Source organism: Scleropages formosus, chromosome 2 (assembly GCF_900964775.1).
Source record: "Scleropages formosus chromosome 2, fSclFor1.1, whole genome shotgun sequence".
Taxonomy (NCBI): domain Eukaryota; kingdom Metazoa; phylum Chordata; class Actinopteri; order Osteoglossiformes; family Osteoglossidae; genus Scleropages; species Scleropages formosus.
In genome coordinates this window covers 15,562,699-15,578,907 of record NC_041807.1, presented here as the reverse complement: position 1 = coordinate 15,578,907, position 16,209 = coordinate 15,562,699, and the positions used below count along the sequence as shown (strand labels likewise).

The 16,209-nt window shown below is 48.0% G+C and overlaps 1 protein-coding gene across 1 annotated transcript in view; it reads right to left on the bottom strand.

Moving 5' to 3' along the window:
* Positions 1-573: 573 nt before the first annotated feature.
* The window catches only part of tnni4a (troponin I4a), a 67,079-nt gene continuing 51,443 nt past the window's right edge, over positions 574-16,209 (bottom strand). The window contains exons 2-9 of the mRNA XM_018747285.2: positions 4,665-4,695; positions 4,522-4,525; positions 3,471-3,512; positions 2,860-2,991; positions 2,273-2,362; positions 1,560-1,730; positions 1,313-1,421; positions 574-1,026 (exon numbers count right to left, since the gene is read on the bottom strand). Of these exons, the coding sequence (XP_018602801.1) occupies positions 1,335-1,421; positions 1,560-1,730; positions 2,273-2,362; positions 2,860-2,991; positions 3,471-3,512; positions 4,522-4,525; positions 4,665-4,675 (537 nt within the window). The 5' untranslated portion in view covers positions 4,676-4,695 and the 3' untranslated portion in view covers positions 574-1,026; positions 1,313-1,334. The remainder of the gene's footprint in view (positions 1,027-1,312; positions 1,422-1,559; positions 1,731-2,272; positions 2,363-2,859; positions 2,992-3,470; positions 3,513-4,521; positions 4,526-4,664; positions 4,696-16,209) is intronic.

Here is a 16,209-nt window from a genome sequence, read left to right as displayed (position 1 = left end):
TCAAAAGAGTAACATGGAGAACAATGTAGAGCCTTGAGATGTCTTGATGTAAATGAGAGCTCAATAAGATGTTTATGGTTCTTATGGCCCGTGAAGCTCTCGCCTTGACCTTTTTCAATGGTCTGGTTGTGTAAAATCTCCCCTGTGACCGGACTCTCACTCTGCAACCTTATATGGGAACCCAAAATGTTTAAATCTGGACATGGTCATCTACTTTACATTAATGTAATAAGTTCCAATATATAATTGAAAATGTGCTTTTTTAGAAGATTGTTAGTTGTAGTCCAGCAAACATTCCTGCACTCATCACTTATGAAACTGGAGTTTTATTTTACTGATGTTGTTATCTGAGAAGAAAAGTAGTGGAAGAACTTAGAAACAGGAAAAAACAAGTTTTTTTGAAGGCAGAGCGCAGATGAACCATGATTAGTTTGGGAGGGTGTGTATGATGTCACAAAACTCAAAATAAAGGTGAGTCAGCTAGACTGATCACTGCAAAGCACCACCGGCCAGAGAAAAAGTACTGCAAATCCTAATGCAGGTTTTAATCATAACATACGGTACAAAAAATAATTTACTTGATTGATTTATTTTGTTCACCAACCGGTCAGAAACACCACTTAAACACAATACACCAGAAAAACATTGTCATTTCATGTAGTTATTTTTTTCTCATGTGTAACTGAAATACAGACTTCATGGAAGATAGTGCATGAAAAATACTGATGTGAATTAATATCCAGGGGACAATTTACATGTAATTTGCTGAATGCTACAGAATACAGTGCATCAAGACACATACATGTAAACAAAAACTTTAGCAAAACTTTGAATCCCCAACACTTGAATATTTTGGTGGTGTTTCTTATTTAGAAGACAGGAAACTTTCTGTAGAACCCAGGGATAAATTGAAAAGTGGAACTGAACAAACTAAATTTTGTTCCCTAGAGCGTGATGTTTTTGAACAATGGCCATGCTGTTCTTCTCGGTGGTCTTCTGAGCCCAGGTTCCCATGGTACCCTGAATCTGAAAATATTAGCAACAATAAAGACAGGGCACAAACAAACCTGCTGTGAATGTAGAAAAATACAGTAATTTGTGGAATGAAACATGCTTTTTTGTCTCTTAAAGCCTCAGACATTTTAGGCTGAATTCTATTACGGTTAGAAAGAGGGACATCTATTAGGTGACATTTCCACTCAATGTTGCTTTTGATGCAATAATAATCAGAATTTCCAACGTCTCAGATGGCCTACGTGACTGCCATGCGTTGCCGTATTTAGGGATTGATTTTTTAAGAACTTTGCCTCACCTGACTAAACCTTTGTACCTCTTTACTGAGCAGCATCAAACAGCTTCTTTCTGCCTTCCATGCCAGACATGGCCTCCACGTTCTTACGCCAGTCAGTGACTTCCTCTCTCTGCAGAGAGAAGTGGAGAAATGAAGTGAATGAAGGTGAAGGAGGGTCATAAGACAGGTGCAAGTTAGCGCACCACTGTATGAGCCAAGCCCTCCAAAAAACCTCTTCTGGCTTGGGTTTGAAGTCACAGGGACCCACCTTCTCCTCCTCCTTCTTGACAGTCTTCAGGTTGGCCTTGAAGTCAGCCTTCGTGAGTTTGGTGTCAGCTATAGCACCCAGCATATCGTCGGCCGACTTCTTCACTCTCTTTAGGTTGGGCCGCTTCATTTTTCCCTTCAGCTCAAAGATCTTGTGGTTGAGATATTCAATCTGATGCCAGAAAAGTTACAACTCCAGTTTCAGCGGAGCAAGAGAAACCTTTAGCATCCATTCCTATTGCTAGGCACCATACTGCACACCTCTAAAAGTGTGTTGAATTGCCCTCATCCCCGTGTTGTCTTTGAAATGTATATCACCGTTCTGCTGCATGTGACGCTGGGTAAATTGAAGAAGCTGGAGTGATGCAATGTGAAAAGAAATATCAATACTGTTTTCGTGGTAGGAGTCAGGAGAGGTGTCAGATGTAGTCTTGGTTCAGGACTCACTGACAGTAAATGTTCAAATGTTTTACGGTTCAGAGCATGTGCTTCCTAAGCAGTTCTGCTTTAAACTTACTTGGAAAGGTTATCAGACATTGGTGGGGTGTCATTTATAAAGCCTCGATAGCTAATCTCAATGAAATTCTCCAGTAAAATGTTCGATGGTTCTTGACAGTCGCATACATTCGGAAGGAAGTCTTGTTTTATATGTAGCTGTAATGCATTCATAAATCAGATATTAATTGTAACAATGTGAATTTCATTGGTGAGTACCTCTTTTTCATTTTTGGCCACTTTAGTTTCAATATCATACCGTGCTTCATCTACAACATCAATCTTTTGGTGCAGCTCTCTACACAGATTCTAAGAAAAAGAAAGAGGAAAGAGATGAGTCACTTGAACAGATATAGGGGTGTGTATGGCACACAAAGAAACGCATTGCATGGGAAGTGTGTTGGTGGAGTGCGGAGCGTGCACTCCTGTTCGCCTTGGCCTTCGCCAACCACGGGCGGAAATTGTTACGTGGGTTCTCCTTTCAGTGGCAGAAAATTAAACGATTAAATCAGCCTCCTTTGTTTTGGGGATGAATAAGGAAACATGAGCAATTTGGCTCTTCTTGTCAAAAACGCAGACTCTCAACGGAGCGTGATTTTCAGCGACACAATTCGGCTGATTTTTTTGGACCCCGGAATGTTAATTAAAATAGATGTTGCATCGTAAACCGGTTTCTGTGACTTAGGTCAGATTATTTGCATTATTTTTTTTTTTTTTCCTCCATGTGTTGTACATCGTGAGTGTATATACATCTGTGCTTGTTATCCGTGATACCTCAAGTTGTGTGTCTTTGCGGTATCAATCACCTGCAGCTCCTGCACGGAGAGCCCCGACAGTCTCAGAGGGGGGACCCGCTCATTCAGTGTGTTTTCTCGCTCCGTCTTCCTCTTCTCCTCCTCAGCCACCAGCATGTCCGCTGCCTTCTTCAGCAGTTTGGTCTGTGGTTAAACAAGCAGGTGAGCTGCTCTACTCATCCAGCCTGCTTAGACCCCTTCGCTGTCCCCGTTCCCTTGAAAGGCACGTCGCTGGAAGTGCTCTACACGGGTACCATATGGTGGAAAACAGGGAAATCCTGTACAAACGCACTGATTTTTTTTTTCTTTTTCTTTTTTTGCTCCAGTTCTTTACGGTACTTCATCAGTCGACGGTACGCTGGAATTACACTGCCGTTTGGAATTGTCGGCTTAGTTTAGACACGCTGCTCAGTACCTACTGTACTGTGAAGTATGTATTACCGGGAACGCGTGCATGCGTGTCAGCTCACTCTCATCGTGACTCCCACTTTATATCACTCTGGTGTGTTTGTGCGCTCAGCAGGCACTGTCCTCAAATGTATGTATATGAATAATAAATTGCCCCAGGATACACGTATAGGTGCCCTAGAGCAGATAAATTGTTAATAAAACAGCAGACACACCTTTAGCAGCAGCCGGCGCGTTGCAGAGTACTTTGGCTTCCTCTGAAAGAAAAGGAAGAGCTGTTGAGCACAAGCGTGGACAATTCATCCCAAGTCCCAGCCCCCCTCTGCCGAGCGCGCGCTGTCCGATTTCCGGTTCCCTCCGTGCTCGTCTCACCTGACGACGACGCAAACTATGGCAAGAAAAAGAAAAATCCTGATCGCAAGCACAAACACAGAAACCCCTCCCGACAGTGACGTATTTAACACACTTATGTTAAGGATGGCCACCGTAAGGCAGTGCTGTGAATTAGATTAATCACAGTATTTGACATGACCTTGACAGGCTTTATTATACGCGATAGTCGGATTACAAGTTAAGTTGTTCAGTGGCGCGGAGTCGCATACACGACTGCTGTGGTATTTTTATGAGCAGTCTTCACTGCCATTACAAACATTTCCTAGAGGGCAAGACAAATTACTGTGGGATTTAGCAGATTTGTGAGTCAATGTGCTACCCTATTAGACAGTATTATGGTGTTAGTGGCAGCTTCACACCGCTGTCATTTGCTCTGTGTTGACTGTAGTTAACAACCTCAGGCATGGGATCGTGAACCCATAACCAAGCTCCCCGATGGCTGTGGAGTCATCTAGTATCTGAAGGCAGCATGCTGACCCACAGTAGTGCAAGTACAACCACATCCACACACCCACTGTCTGAACTGCTTGTCCCATACGGGGTTACAGGGAGCCAAAGCTTAACCCAGCAACACAGGGCGTAAGGATGGAGGGGGAGGGGACACACCCAGGACGGGACGCCAGTCCATTGCAAGGCACCCCAAGCAGGACTCAAACCCCAGACCCACTGGAGAGCAGGACCCGGTCCAACCCATTCTGCCACCACGCCCCCGCAAGTATAACCTCTTATTCATAAGACTGTTGCAATAGCAAATATGGACAGTATGCTTAAATTAGAGAGAAAGGTTTAATACTGAAAAGAAATCGCACATGTGGCTTAAATGTTGTTCTAATTTTAACAAAAAAACTCGTTTAAATACTCAAACTGACTCACCGGTCTGATGGAATTCCAAGTGGAACAAAAAAACAGACAAGAAAAAAATCCATCATTAGTGCATTTTTCATAAAAGAAAAATAAAGGATGAAGTATCGATTTAAATGATTTCAGCAAATAATACAAAGCGAAAGAAAACTTACCCCTCAGACATGGCTGTTGCGTTTTATATCCCTAAAGAAGAGTTCAGTGGTGTTAGAAGAGGTGATTTATCAGCGCTCTGAAACAATCCAAGCACTTATTTTGGGAGCAACGTGACTGCTGTTATGAGAATAATTTTAGTGACACGTCAAGCCCAACATTAAACGTTTGCATGGTCACGCTCCGTTAACATAACACGTGCATTAGCTGAAACCTGTCTGTATAAAGATGAGCAGCAGAAACAGTTTATTGAAATCCACAAGGTCGAAGGGCCACGGTAACAGGCGTCCCCGGTGGGGGGGACCAGAATGCCGGCCTCCTCCTTTTTCCTGCTTATGTCTCCTTTTATAGCTGAGCGGTACAGAGACTTTGAGAGAGGGCGCTGTGCCCGTCTCCATCGCACATTTTCAAACGATGCACTCGACGGCTTTCGAGCTCCTCCTCACTCGCAGGTCCTCCCTGCGCCTGGTAAGCAGCGCTGTGCTGCAGCTCATCGTTTGCAGAACACGGGCGTCCTTGTTATTGCGACTCCCCTAGCCAGCACGGCCGCCCGCACGTCAGCGGCTCGTGCAAGAGATGCAACGGAGGCCTTTTGCCGAAAGGCTCGCGTTAAGCATCGGGTGGCATAGGGTTTAAGGATAAAGTACCGACCTTCTGAATAGCAGCATACTGAAATCGCAGGAAGGTGTCTGCTACCATGGTACCCAAGCAAGGTACCCAAATGTAGCTCAAGAAATAGAAAAAAATTAAAAATGGGTTGGTTTGCAATGTCGCTTTCCATGAACGCAAAGTGCTAAGGCGAATAAATAAATAAATAAATAAATAGGACATCCTGCATGTTTAAGACAAGGGAAGTTTTTTATTCTAGGTGCATCGCACAGCAGACGATTCAGGAACACACCTGGAAAAGGCTGGCTAATGATATCCTTGCATATTAAAGTGTTACACAGAAGAGTCGAGGACACCAGGAGCAGACCTAAATCGCATCTTATTCCATTTGTTTGTCCGATTCAGAAGCTCCCTGACCCTCAGGGCTCATTTTATAATTAGTTGATCCTCGGCAATTGCCTAGGGGCACCACAATTTTGGATCGCCAAATTTTGCTACTAAAGTTAAAAAAAAAATAAATAAATTGTAATCTTGGAAGAAATTAATGAAAAATGTAATAACAAAGAAAGAGGTTCATTTAAAAATCGAACATCTGCTGCCTTATTTTGTGCACCTTAGTATCATATTACGTAAACATCACGTGACACATTGCTCTCCAGTTTCTTTGCAGGTAACATTTTCTAATGAAGTGTCTAGTATATAGCTGTTTATTTTTAATTACATAAAAAATACCTTATTTATGCATTAAAATTTTATTTTCCCTTCTTCCTAATCTGTATTTACATTTATTCACTTAGCAGACGCTTTTCTCCAAAGCGACTTACAATGGATACTATGTAGTGTTACCAGCCCACACACCTTATTCACCGCGGTGACTTACACCACTAGGTACACTACTTACACTGGGTCACTCATCCAGACATTAGTGGAACACACACACTCTCTCTGTCACACACCATGGGGGAACCTGAACAGTATGTCTTTGGAGGGTGGGAGGAAACCAGAGCACCCGGAGGAAACCCACGCAGACACGGGGAGAACAAGCAAACTCCACACAGACTGAGAGGGATCAAACCCATGTATATGTGTCTATATCTAAAATATTGGTTGCATGTATAGGTATATACACCTTTGATGGTTTAGAGCAAGAGGTCTATGGGGTGCTGGACTGATTGTTGACTAGCGCCGGCCCTACCCACCCCCTCTTATACTCCTCGCCCTTCCCAGCAAGGCGTGGGCAGTGTCTGGTCGCCAGTCACCTGCAGCTCCTGCGCTCCGTCCTCGGGCGCACGGGCCAGTTTCGGGTTGCCACTTCCAGGAGGGAGCGCTCCCTAACGCCAATAAACACTGTTTTTTTTTAACCGCGCAGATTCCACTGCTCAAATGCTGTCGTCGACGCGGAGCAAAGCCTCTGTGGCATGGAAATTCTTTATTATCGAGTCACCGCAAATCTCTGCTTGAGATGGCAGCCATCCTTCCTTAAAAGAGACCATGGAAAAGCTCCCTTTCACACACACACACACACACACACACACACACACACACACACAGGCACAATCAACTGCTCACCGTCCTTGAAACATGCAGTTTATTTCCATCGGCTTCTGCAAGCCAAGTTCTAAAACCTCAGCCGTTCACCACCTCTTTTATCCGCGTTGTACTCCTCATTGCTTTGCCCTCAATAATACCGTCACCTAAAAATGCGCCATAAACCTCACGTGAGGTAACGCACGTTGGCTTTATGAGTTCTGCCGGGCGCGGACCTCACGCAGATAGAGCCGAGCGGGCGAGAGCTTGGGGCGAGCCGCTCTACCGGTCAAACTTACCTTCAAGGTGAAGGCGGTTCGGGAGAGTGAGCGGCGCTGGAACGTTTGACGAGGAGAGATGATTTCATGATTTTTTTAATGATTGATTTACGGCTGCCAACTCTCCTGTGAATGGCTCACTAAAATAGACCCTCCACCCCAAGCCCACACCTCCTCTTCTGACATCTGTCACATAGCATTCAAACACCTTTATGTTTATCCTCTCCTGTGTCATGCTTGACCTCTGACTGCCTCCTTTTATTTCTGGTGCAGGGGCGCCCAAACACACACACACACACACACACACACACTCCAGTTGGGGTGAAGGAGGAGTGATACGGTAGCCTTTGCTAGCCTGTTAGTTTAATGAGCTTCGCTCACAATGAATATAAATTGCCATTTTAGAAGCTCAATTAATTTAATGGAAGTCCATGTTGTTTTCTGCAGTTCTGTCCAGACCGGTTGAATGATCGAAATTCATTCGTTGACGGTAAGGTGATACCCGGGAGGTCTGCCGAACCGACGAGCTGCGTCACCGTAAAGCGCTGCGACTTGATCCTGGTCGCGGTGAGGCTTCGCTAAAGTCACGTTAAGGTCAAAGCCCGAGCAGGTCGACCGGTGCAAACGTTCCTCGCGGCTGAGAAACCACAGGGTCGGCGAGCTTGACGGGAATGACTTCAAGGCCAGCGAAGGCCGGCGGACGTGCGCTCGACCTCGTGCGGCCGAGCCGGCCTTCGACGCCAGTTGGTCTCGCCGAAGATCACGTGGAATAGCGCTAATGACGGGGGCCGGGTGGCCGCGCTCCGCTCGTACCTCGGATGCCAGCTTTCCGCTGTCGAACAGCTTTATTTATATAGCACCTTTCCGACAAAAGGGCGGCTCAAGATGCTTCGCAGCGCAAAAACGCTTCCAACGCGCATCCCGGTACGGCGCGAACTCTCGGAAGCACACCCCGACACTTCTCTCTTATTCTTATATCACTGTAAATATAGACGCTCACACGCTCGCTGTTTCTAAGCGCTTCTCCTCATTCAGGGTCACAGTGATCCAGAAGAGCCCACCCTGGTGATAATGGGGACACCCTGGACGGGACGCCAGTCCATCGCAGGGAGATGCGTTCATTTAAATCGTTAAAACGTGAGCCGATGGACTAAGTATAAGGAGTAAATACCTTAAAATCTGGATTGTTCATTTTTTATACACGTTGTGTGTGTTTGTTATGTGATGCTAAGTGGGACGGAGGTCAATCTACCTTGCTGTATGTTGTGACGCGATCAGTGTGGAATCAACTCCATTTGGGACTCACACACACACACACACCTTTGCAAGAGGGGTCGAATTGCAGCTCGAGCCACGTGCGCCCGCAGTCATGTTTATTTTTGGAGGTTCAGCCCCCACAATCGGAGGTGAAGTCCTGACCGCGGCGGCGTTTCGGTGTAACGGTGACAGAATGTCGGCAACGAAGTGCAAATTGATGAACGAGGCAGAACACCTGCGCGCGTAAACCTCTGAAATGGAAGGAAGATGCAGAAGGACGATTTAGTGCCGCGTCACGAGATCTTCGGCTCACGGCGTTTCCTGCTTTGTCAGGCCTTTACTTTTGCGCTTCCGTTCCGGTTTTCGCTCCGCTGCGGACGTCGGCGGCGCGGCCGAGCGATACCTTCCCGCGCTTCGACGACGGCTTCTTTAAATGTATTCTAATTGCAATTCAAGTGCGACGCGTCTCCCGGTTTACAGCGACCGTTCATTCTCGCTTTCGTTTAATCGGCACAATAACGCGGGCGGACACTGAAGGCGTGATTAATTGTGGCCGTCGCCGGCGGCAGACGGGCGGACGCTTAGAGGAGCACGCCATGTGACGCGGCGACTTCGCCTCATTCTCGACCGCCCGAACAACTGAGCGTGCCACGTTTTCCTGCACCGCAAACTATTTCGGGAGGCTTCCTGGCATTTTCCTGGTGATTCCACGCGCCGTGTCTGTGTGCGTTTCCCACATTATTGTCACATTAGAAGTGAACAGGCCCTCCTGCAGTTTTAATTAGAATAGCGCAGTTCTAATTTTAATTAGACCGGGCTTATATAATGATCTCTCATTAAGTCCGTCCCGTGTGACCTTACGTAATTATGTACGCAGCATCGACATCGCCTCCGAACCCCGTGTTTTGGGAGGTAACACACAGAAGAGCCGTTCCGGAGCGGTCCGCTTTCTTTTAATGTAAAGGGTGCGGGACAGGTGTGCGGGACAGGTGTGGTGTGATGGGGGTGCGCGAGTGACGCGGTGGCGGTGGGCCAGGTCTACGGACTACAGCATTTCACTCAAGCGCCGGCTGACCTTCCTGTGCGGGAAAGGTCTTCGCGTCCATACCTGCGAAATCATCAGGGGCCTTTTTCCAGCCCCAGGTGCGTTTATAAAACCGCGCGTGTCACCTGCTCACGCTTCCCTCCGTGATCAATAACGCGCTTACAGATCCGTTCGTCCTTTTTCTCCTCTTCACCCGTCCCGTGATATGACCCCGTGACCACGTCGGCCCGATCTCTCCAAGGACGATCGGTTCACCATGTTAGGCGTTGTGCTTTTCTGGGCTTGCAAGCATTCAAAGATATTCTGCACGGCCATCCAAAGGATTTTTACAGGAACCGCACACACACACACACACACACAATTGGGCACCCGTGGCACTGCAGAACCCTGAGATTTAATAAGCTGTATCTGCTGGGACCGGGCCAAGCGATGGACGAGGGGAAGCTGCCGTCACATTTCGGTGCCGGCGGCACGTGTCATCTGGGCTTCCGGCACATTCCGTCGTGCGCTCGGCCACGTCCCACGCGACACATTTCCGCGGCGCCGCTCGGCGCGTATTACTGCTGGCTGGCGGAGCCGGGGAAAACGGGAAAGGACAGCATGGCCGCTGCGAGACAGCAGTTACACGCAGGATTGTCGCAGCGTGCCAGCCCAGCGACGGCTGAGAACGCGTCCGCATCAGTCGTGACAACCGGCACACGTGTGACCGCTCGCACACATCACACACCAACGGCGAAGCGTTAACTCTTCGCTGCAAACTCGTAGCTGTTTGCAGGTTCTTCCAGAACTCTCATTTTTCACACTTTGGGTTGTTGCACATCCAGGTTTTGTATTTGTGTCCACCAAGTGTGAAATACGCTCTTAATTCGATCGCATATTTTCTGTTCTTTCTGCAACATCAGGAATGCGCCCGTCAGACGCACGCTTAGCGGCAGCAACACCCTGCGCTAAACGGGCGCGGCGAAGCGGGAAAGAGGCGTGGTGCGGAAGGGGTGCATGAGCTGAGTTTGGACACGTCGCCATGACAACCCGCGAGCTGGGGTCCCATCCCAGTGGCTATTACTGGGATCTGAACCGGTAGACACCTGAGCCAAGACTCCAGATCATGCTTTGAGCGGGGTTTATAGCTGAAGGGCACCAGTCTGAGAACGCATTGTTTTCACCGTAGTATTTATACCCAGAGCGCAGCTGTTGCATTTCTGAAATGCGAGGTGATGGAAAAGTATGTACCGAAGGGCATGTAATACATCTGATCGGCGGCCACCGAATAATTCCTCCCTCGAAAAAAGCCCGGTGTTGTTTCACACTTCAGGGGCCACTAACATGTTTTTTTCAGCGGAAACCAATGAAGTCCCTAGCGAAGGGAGTAGAGCTCCTCTCTCTGGGGGGTAGAGCACTCGACATGGATAAAAGCCTGCTTTTACTGCGGAAGGGCAGAGATGCAAAGTGTGTGCTTCACTTATCATTTGATTTGTTTCGCAGGGTGCACTTGGATTCCAGCTTCTTTTGGGACGGAGAGGGCGGAAAGGTCGCTTCGAAATGAACGCGCGGGCGGTCAGGCCGCGTCCGGCCCTGGGGGGCTCTTTGTGCGCAACGGTCTCCGAGCGGCCTAAAAACGGATGCGCCGCAGGCCCCGCGGGGTACCGACGGAGGGCACCTCGTTCGTCGCTCGCACGCGGACCGACTCGGTCGCCGCACGCGCGATGGGCTCGGATAAGACATTTCACACCGATAAACACGTCGTCCGCTTTCTTCATTTCAAATGTTTCTCTATAATTACGGGGCTCACGGGAAGGCAACCTGAGTGTGTGGGGGAGTGACGGCACAGCTGGGAGCTGTCAGTGGTACCAGCATGTTTTTTTTTTTTTTTTTTTTTTTTTCGCGAGCGTTTGATGCGTTTGAAAAGCAAGAAGGGGACAAACGGGGGTGTAGCTGTTCATTTGAATCCGTGGCATGCAGAGCCAGTGTAAACATTCATCTGTCACCTCAGGGTAGCGCTGGATATTATGTATTCCAGATACTCTCCGTACGGCTACTCTCACTACCCCCCCCCGCCGGACGTGGACAGACACTCGGAGCCAGAGGCAGCCCATAGCCGCGGAGGAACTTTGCGCCGTGTGTTTACGAGTTAGCAAACACGCCGCTGGGAAGAGCAATGTTTGTTTTCATCTTTGTAAGACTTCAAGGTCTGCCGTAAAGGCACGGAAACAACGCGCGCCGCGGCAGGCCTCGTTTCCAGCAAGACCTTGGCGTTTGTCGCTCCGCGGACGCAGTTCCGTCCGGGGCCACTAGGGGGCAGAGGAAGGACCGAGGAGCCGAGAGACGGGCGGCTCGAGCCGAGGCGAACGGAAGCATCTTTTCGGGCTCCCGCAGCTTCTGTTCAGCCTCTCTGTACTTCAAGCGTCGCGTCACACGGCGAGTGTGTCGGCGCAGGCCGTTCGGCTCCTGGGTTTGTCGTGTGCCCTTGCTGTTATACGCTGGTTCCTGTCACTTCGCATCCATAAAATCCCTCTTCCCTGCAGGTGCAAACTTCTTTATTTAAAATTTCACAAAATACAAAATATGATTGAGTACAGTAGCGCACAATTTGACCCCTTTTCAAATGTCCCTGGATGCATTTTACATCTGAGTCCAGTTGGATGTCTTCTCAGGGTCACAGGTTGGGTGGGGGGTGCTCTGGTAACGCACACCTCTGTACCGCAGGGCCTGCCGGGTGGCGCTCGGCACAGGTGGCCGGCGGCAGCTCGTGTTGGTCCATCCCGCACACGTGCGCGACGGAATGCGGTGCATCTTTTCAGCCGATCCGCGCTCCCTTTTTTCCAGGAGCCGCTCCTGTTTCCGACACGTTTCGGGATCTATCCGTTTAGCGCCGATACCAGCTCAGACGAAGCCGAACAGGGAGACGTGGAGGTACCCTGTGTTTCTCAGCCTTTTTTCTCTGAATGTGGATGTGTGAGATGATGCTGATGATGGGGATGATGTTGATGCTGATAATTTGCTTGACAGGCACTTTTACCCAACACTACTTGGACAGGCTCGGCGTTTCTTCTCGCCTCCTTACCGATTTATGCACGTGTTGTATATTAGAGTGAAGGTAAAAATTGCAAAGTGGCCCTCTTCTGTTTCCAAGAGCCACTTTACTTTAATGCATTATTGTAGTGAGACTAATAGAAAGCCTAACCCTAACCCTAACCCAACCCTAACCTCAACCCAAAACCTTACCCGTAACCCGAACCCTAACCCTAACCGTGGCATCCAAGGAGCACAGGCTGCCACCGGGCTCACAGGTGACTGGTTCGATACGACCCCTGATGTCTGTGCTGGGTGGCAGTGAAGAAAAGAGTGATGTGTCCACATAGGTTTGCCCGTGTTTCAGTTATTTACTCCACATCTCTTTAATTTGATTGTCGACCTGCCCGATGTCACCATGCAGTGCTTTGCAGCCCTGGGCGTTCGCAGCACTTCGGCTTCCGGAGTCTGGGCTTTCGACGTGATGGCCCTCCCGGGATGCGAACGAGCAACCTTCCGCCGTCAGACACAAGACGGCCGCCCCGGTTTTCTCACGAGCGCCATCGGCGTGTTCCTGACCGCTGGCGTGCTCGGCGCGCTCGCGAAATAAATAGGATCGAAAAATTCAAAGCAAATGTCAGCTTGTTATTTTCCAGCCTTTTTTCCCTGCAGAGGAAAATGGAGATCAATACAAAACCAATCAGGAGGCCCATCAAATGAATGCCAGTTAATGGTGGAATGTGATTATGGAGTGTGACGGTGGCATGGGGGTTTAATGTCCACTTGTTTGCGCACGCACGGGGACGTCTTCCTCGGTGCGGTGCGGGAGCCCTTTGGGGAATAGTCGTATTAAAATGAAATATGTAAATGTCTCAACTTTTGGTTCGGGGAGGAAACTCAATTTGTTCGCTAATTAGCTTATAACCCCTCCTGCAGATTGCCTGTTTTCTTCACTGATGGCGCGAAAATAGCGAAGCACTGGGAAGAAATATTGCAGCGAAACGGCGAAGCGCCGAACGAGACGCCCCGGCAGCGCAGCGGAGCCGCCGCTGTTCGCGCCGCAGGACTTGAGCTCATTAATTGATTAATTGATTTTTAATCGCTCGAGCTCGGTACCTGGGTGGGCTCTGACGCCGCTCCACACCGGCAGCTGACGGAAGCCGCACACTCCTCAACGCCGCCCCAACCCTGACCCCTCTGGTGTGGGTCTCTCTTTAGGTATTATGCAAAAAACTAGCAAACAGTGATATTTCAGTATATGCATATTTCTACTTATGTAAATATGAAATTACATAACACAGGACAACATATATAGCTGTTTCATTCTACCGGCACAAATGAGGGTTAAGTGCCTTGCTCAAGGGTACTACATACAGCCAGAGGTGGAGATTGAACCAGCAACATTTGGATCTAAACACAATTAACACTAAGCACTACACTAGCAGCTAGTGTGTGTGTGTGTGTGTGTGTGTGTGTGTGTGTGTGTGTGTGATTTTACCTTCCGCATCATGCTTTTTCCACATCTGTGATTTTCACGATGTGTGGTGTATCGAATAATATTGTACAATGAAGACAGGACTAAGACATAACGTTGCTGTGATTTTAAAGAGCACAGTCTTTAAAATGTGAAATGCAGAGAAAAAAGGTGATTTTATCCACAGCTGGCTAACCAACAATAAGGTTCGACGACCTCACGGCTGTGTCATCGCCTCGCTGTTTCTCCTGCGTTTCCATCCATCATTTACATTCAAAAGCTGCAGCATTTATCACGGGTCCTTGAATGTGACATTAACCTCCCGTGCGTTCGCCCCGACAAAGCCGGTGCAAATTAAACAGATCCGGCCTTGACTCCGCAGCGTGACACCGGGAGGTGTGTGCGCGTGAATCCTGTCATCCCGGCAAGATGAGTGTTGTTGACCGACCCTCCTGACGTGGCTATTAAACACCGTCTCAAGTCGAAAAGCAGAGATCATAAATATGCCCGCGTTTCTTAAAAAAACCCTTGACCCTTGATTCAATACGTTGTTCAAGTGGCGCCATACTGGGAATAATTAAAATAACAAGACAGTCACAAGTACACAAAAGAGAGGATTCGTGAAACTGCATATTTAGTCGCCGAAACATATCGTACGGTAGGTATACTTACGCGAAATTTCCTTTCATTTATAGGCGACCCCCCCTCCGCCTTGTATTGTCTGAGTCATCTAAAGTCGCGCTGCTAATTACAAGGCTAATAAATATTTCTGACACTGTAATATAGATTCTTAAACATGAATCGACAGAAGAAAGATTTGAGCACCTCTACTGCTGTGAGACGCAGAGCTCGAAAGTTTGATGCACAGGCACTTGGTGCTATGAGTTCGGCAGCGAAAATACGCACGCAGTGGATTTCCCTTAAAATATTGAGGGAGAGAGGTCAACGCTATGACCACACAGCGCATAAGACACACACGGATGTACTGAACTCTCCTTGAACTGCGCGAGAGTAAGCAGTTCTACTGAGTGAATGGCTTTATTCTGTCACTCTCTATCCCTTTGGTAGTTACCTGGGGTCAAAGGTATCTGCCTGTGTTTCTTCTTGAGGTATTTTGGATGTTTTCCTCTGGGAGGGCTTGTACTGTCCTTGCGTTGACCCTGTATCGAAAGTCCACAAGTGCTCGCTTTTCGTTCCGCTCTGGTGAAACGAGCTCCCTCTGTCCCTCGGAGCTGCTGAATCCCTCTCGGCATTCAAGAGTCTCAGAACGTATCTCTTCCAGACCCAGCTTTATAGATTCGCATCTCACCATCTGTCATCGTCGTCTTTGTGCTTCCCGTCGGACTCGGTTCTAGAGGCAGTAATTCATGTGACGCGTTCCAGCAAATACTGCGGTGCTGGACAGACTGTGACAATCACACCTCTGCATCTCTACCTCTTTGTCCGCTGTGAAATATGATTTTGTTTGCTCTGAACTGTACGTCACTTTGGAGAAAAACATCTGCTAAATAAACGTAAGTAGTACATACAGTAAAAAATACATTACATTTATTTAGCTGACACATTTCTCTAAAGCTACTTACACTGTCAAGGCGCTTTTCTCTATTCATACAGGTGGGTAATTTTACTGGAGCAGTTTTGGGGTAAGCATCTTGCTCAAGTGTCCTATGGCTAGAAGTTGGATTTGAACCTGTATCCTTTGGATCTAAACATAACGGCACTAACCACACCACTACCAGCTGCCCCATGCCCCATGGGCCATGCCTGTAACAGTAACCTATGTAGAGGGTTTATAAAACTGGTGCTATACAGCAGCGTGCAATGCAAAATAATTTATTGATGTGATTTTGAATTTCCCTCCGAAAGGTCTTGCGCTAAAATATTTCTGATACTGTGGAGAGATGCCTCCAGTTTCATTAATATTCCTGCTGCCCACCGTGTGTCTGACAGGGTGGGAAGTGACTGAACTGAAAAGTTCATAACTCATTAATATTTACATATTTATTTTCAGATACCACACTCTGATTCCTCGTGTTTCTATTTGTGACATTTTGATGTCACAAATAACTCCGCAAACAGCCAGAAACATGACAGGAAAACAGGAAAACAAAAGTCAACCTCTTGCCTGTGAAAGGCGGGGGCTCCTGAGACCGAACGGCAAATTTCTCGCCAAATTAAATTTTAAGGTGGCCGTGAAAGCGGGTGCGGAATGCTTTTAAGGTCAAAGTACCTTCTTTAAGCGTACCGCGATAGGGCCCCTCCGGAGACTCCGGCGAGCAACCTTCAGGTTGCAAGTCAGTGGCGCTTCTTTACCGCGGTGCTACCTGCTGTCCTGCTGCAAAGGCCCA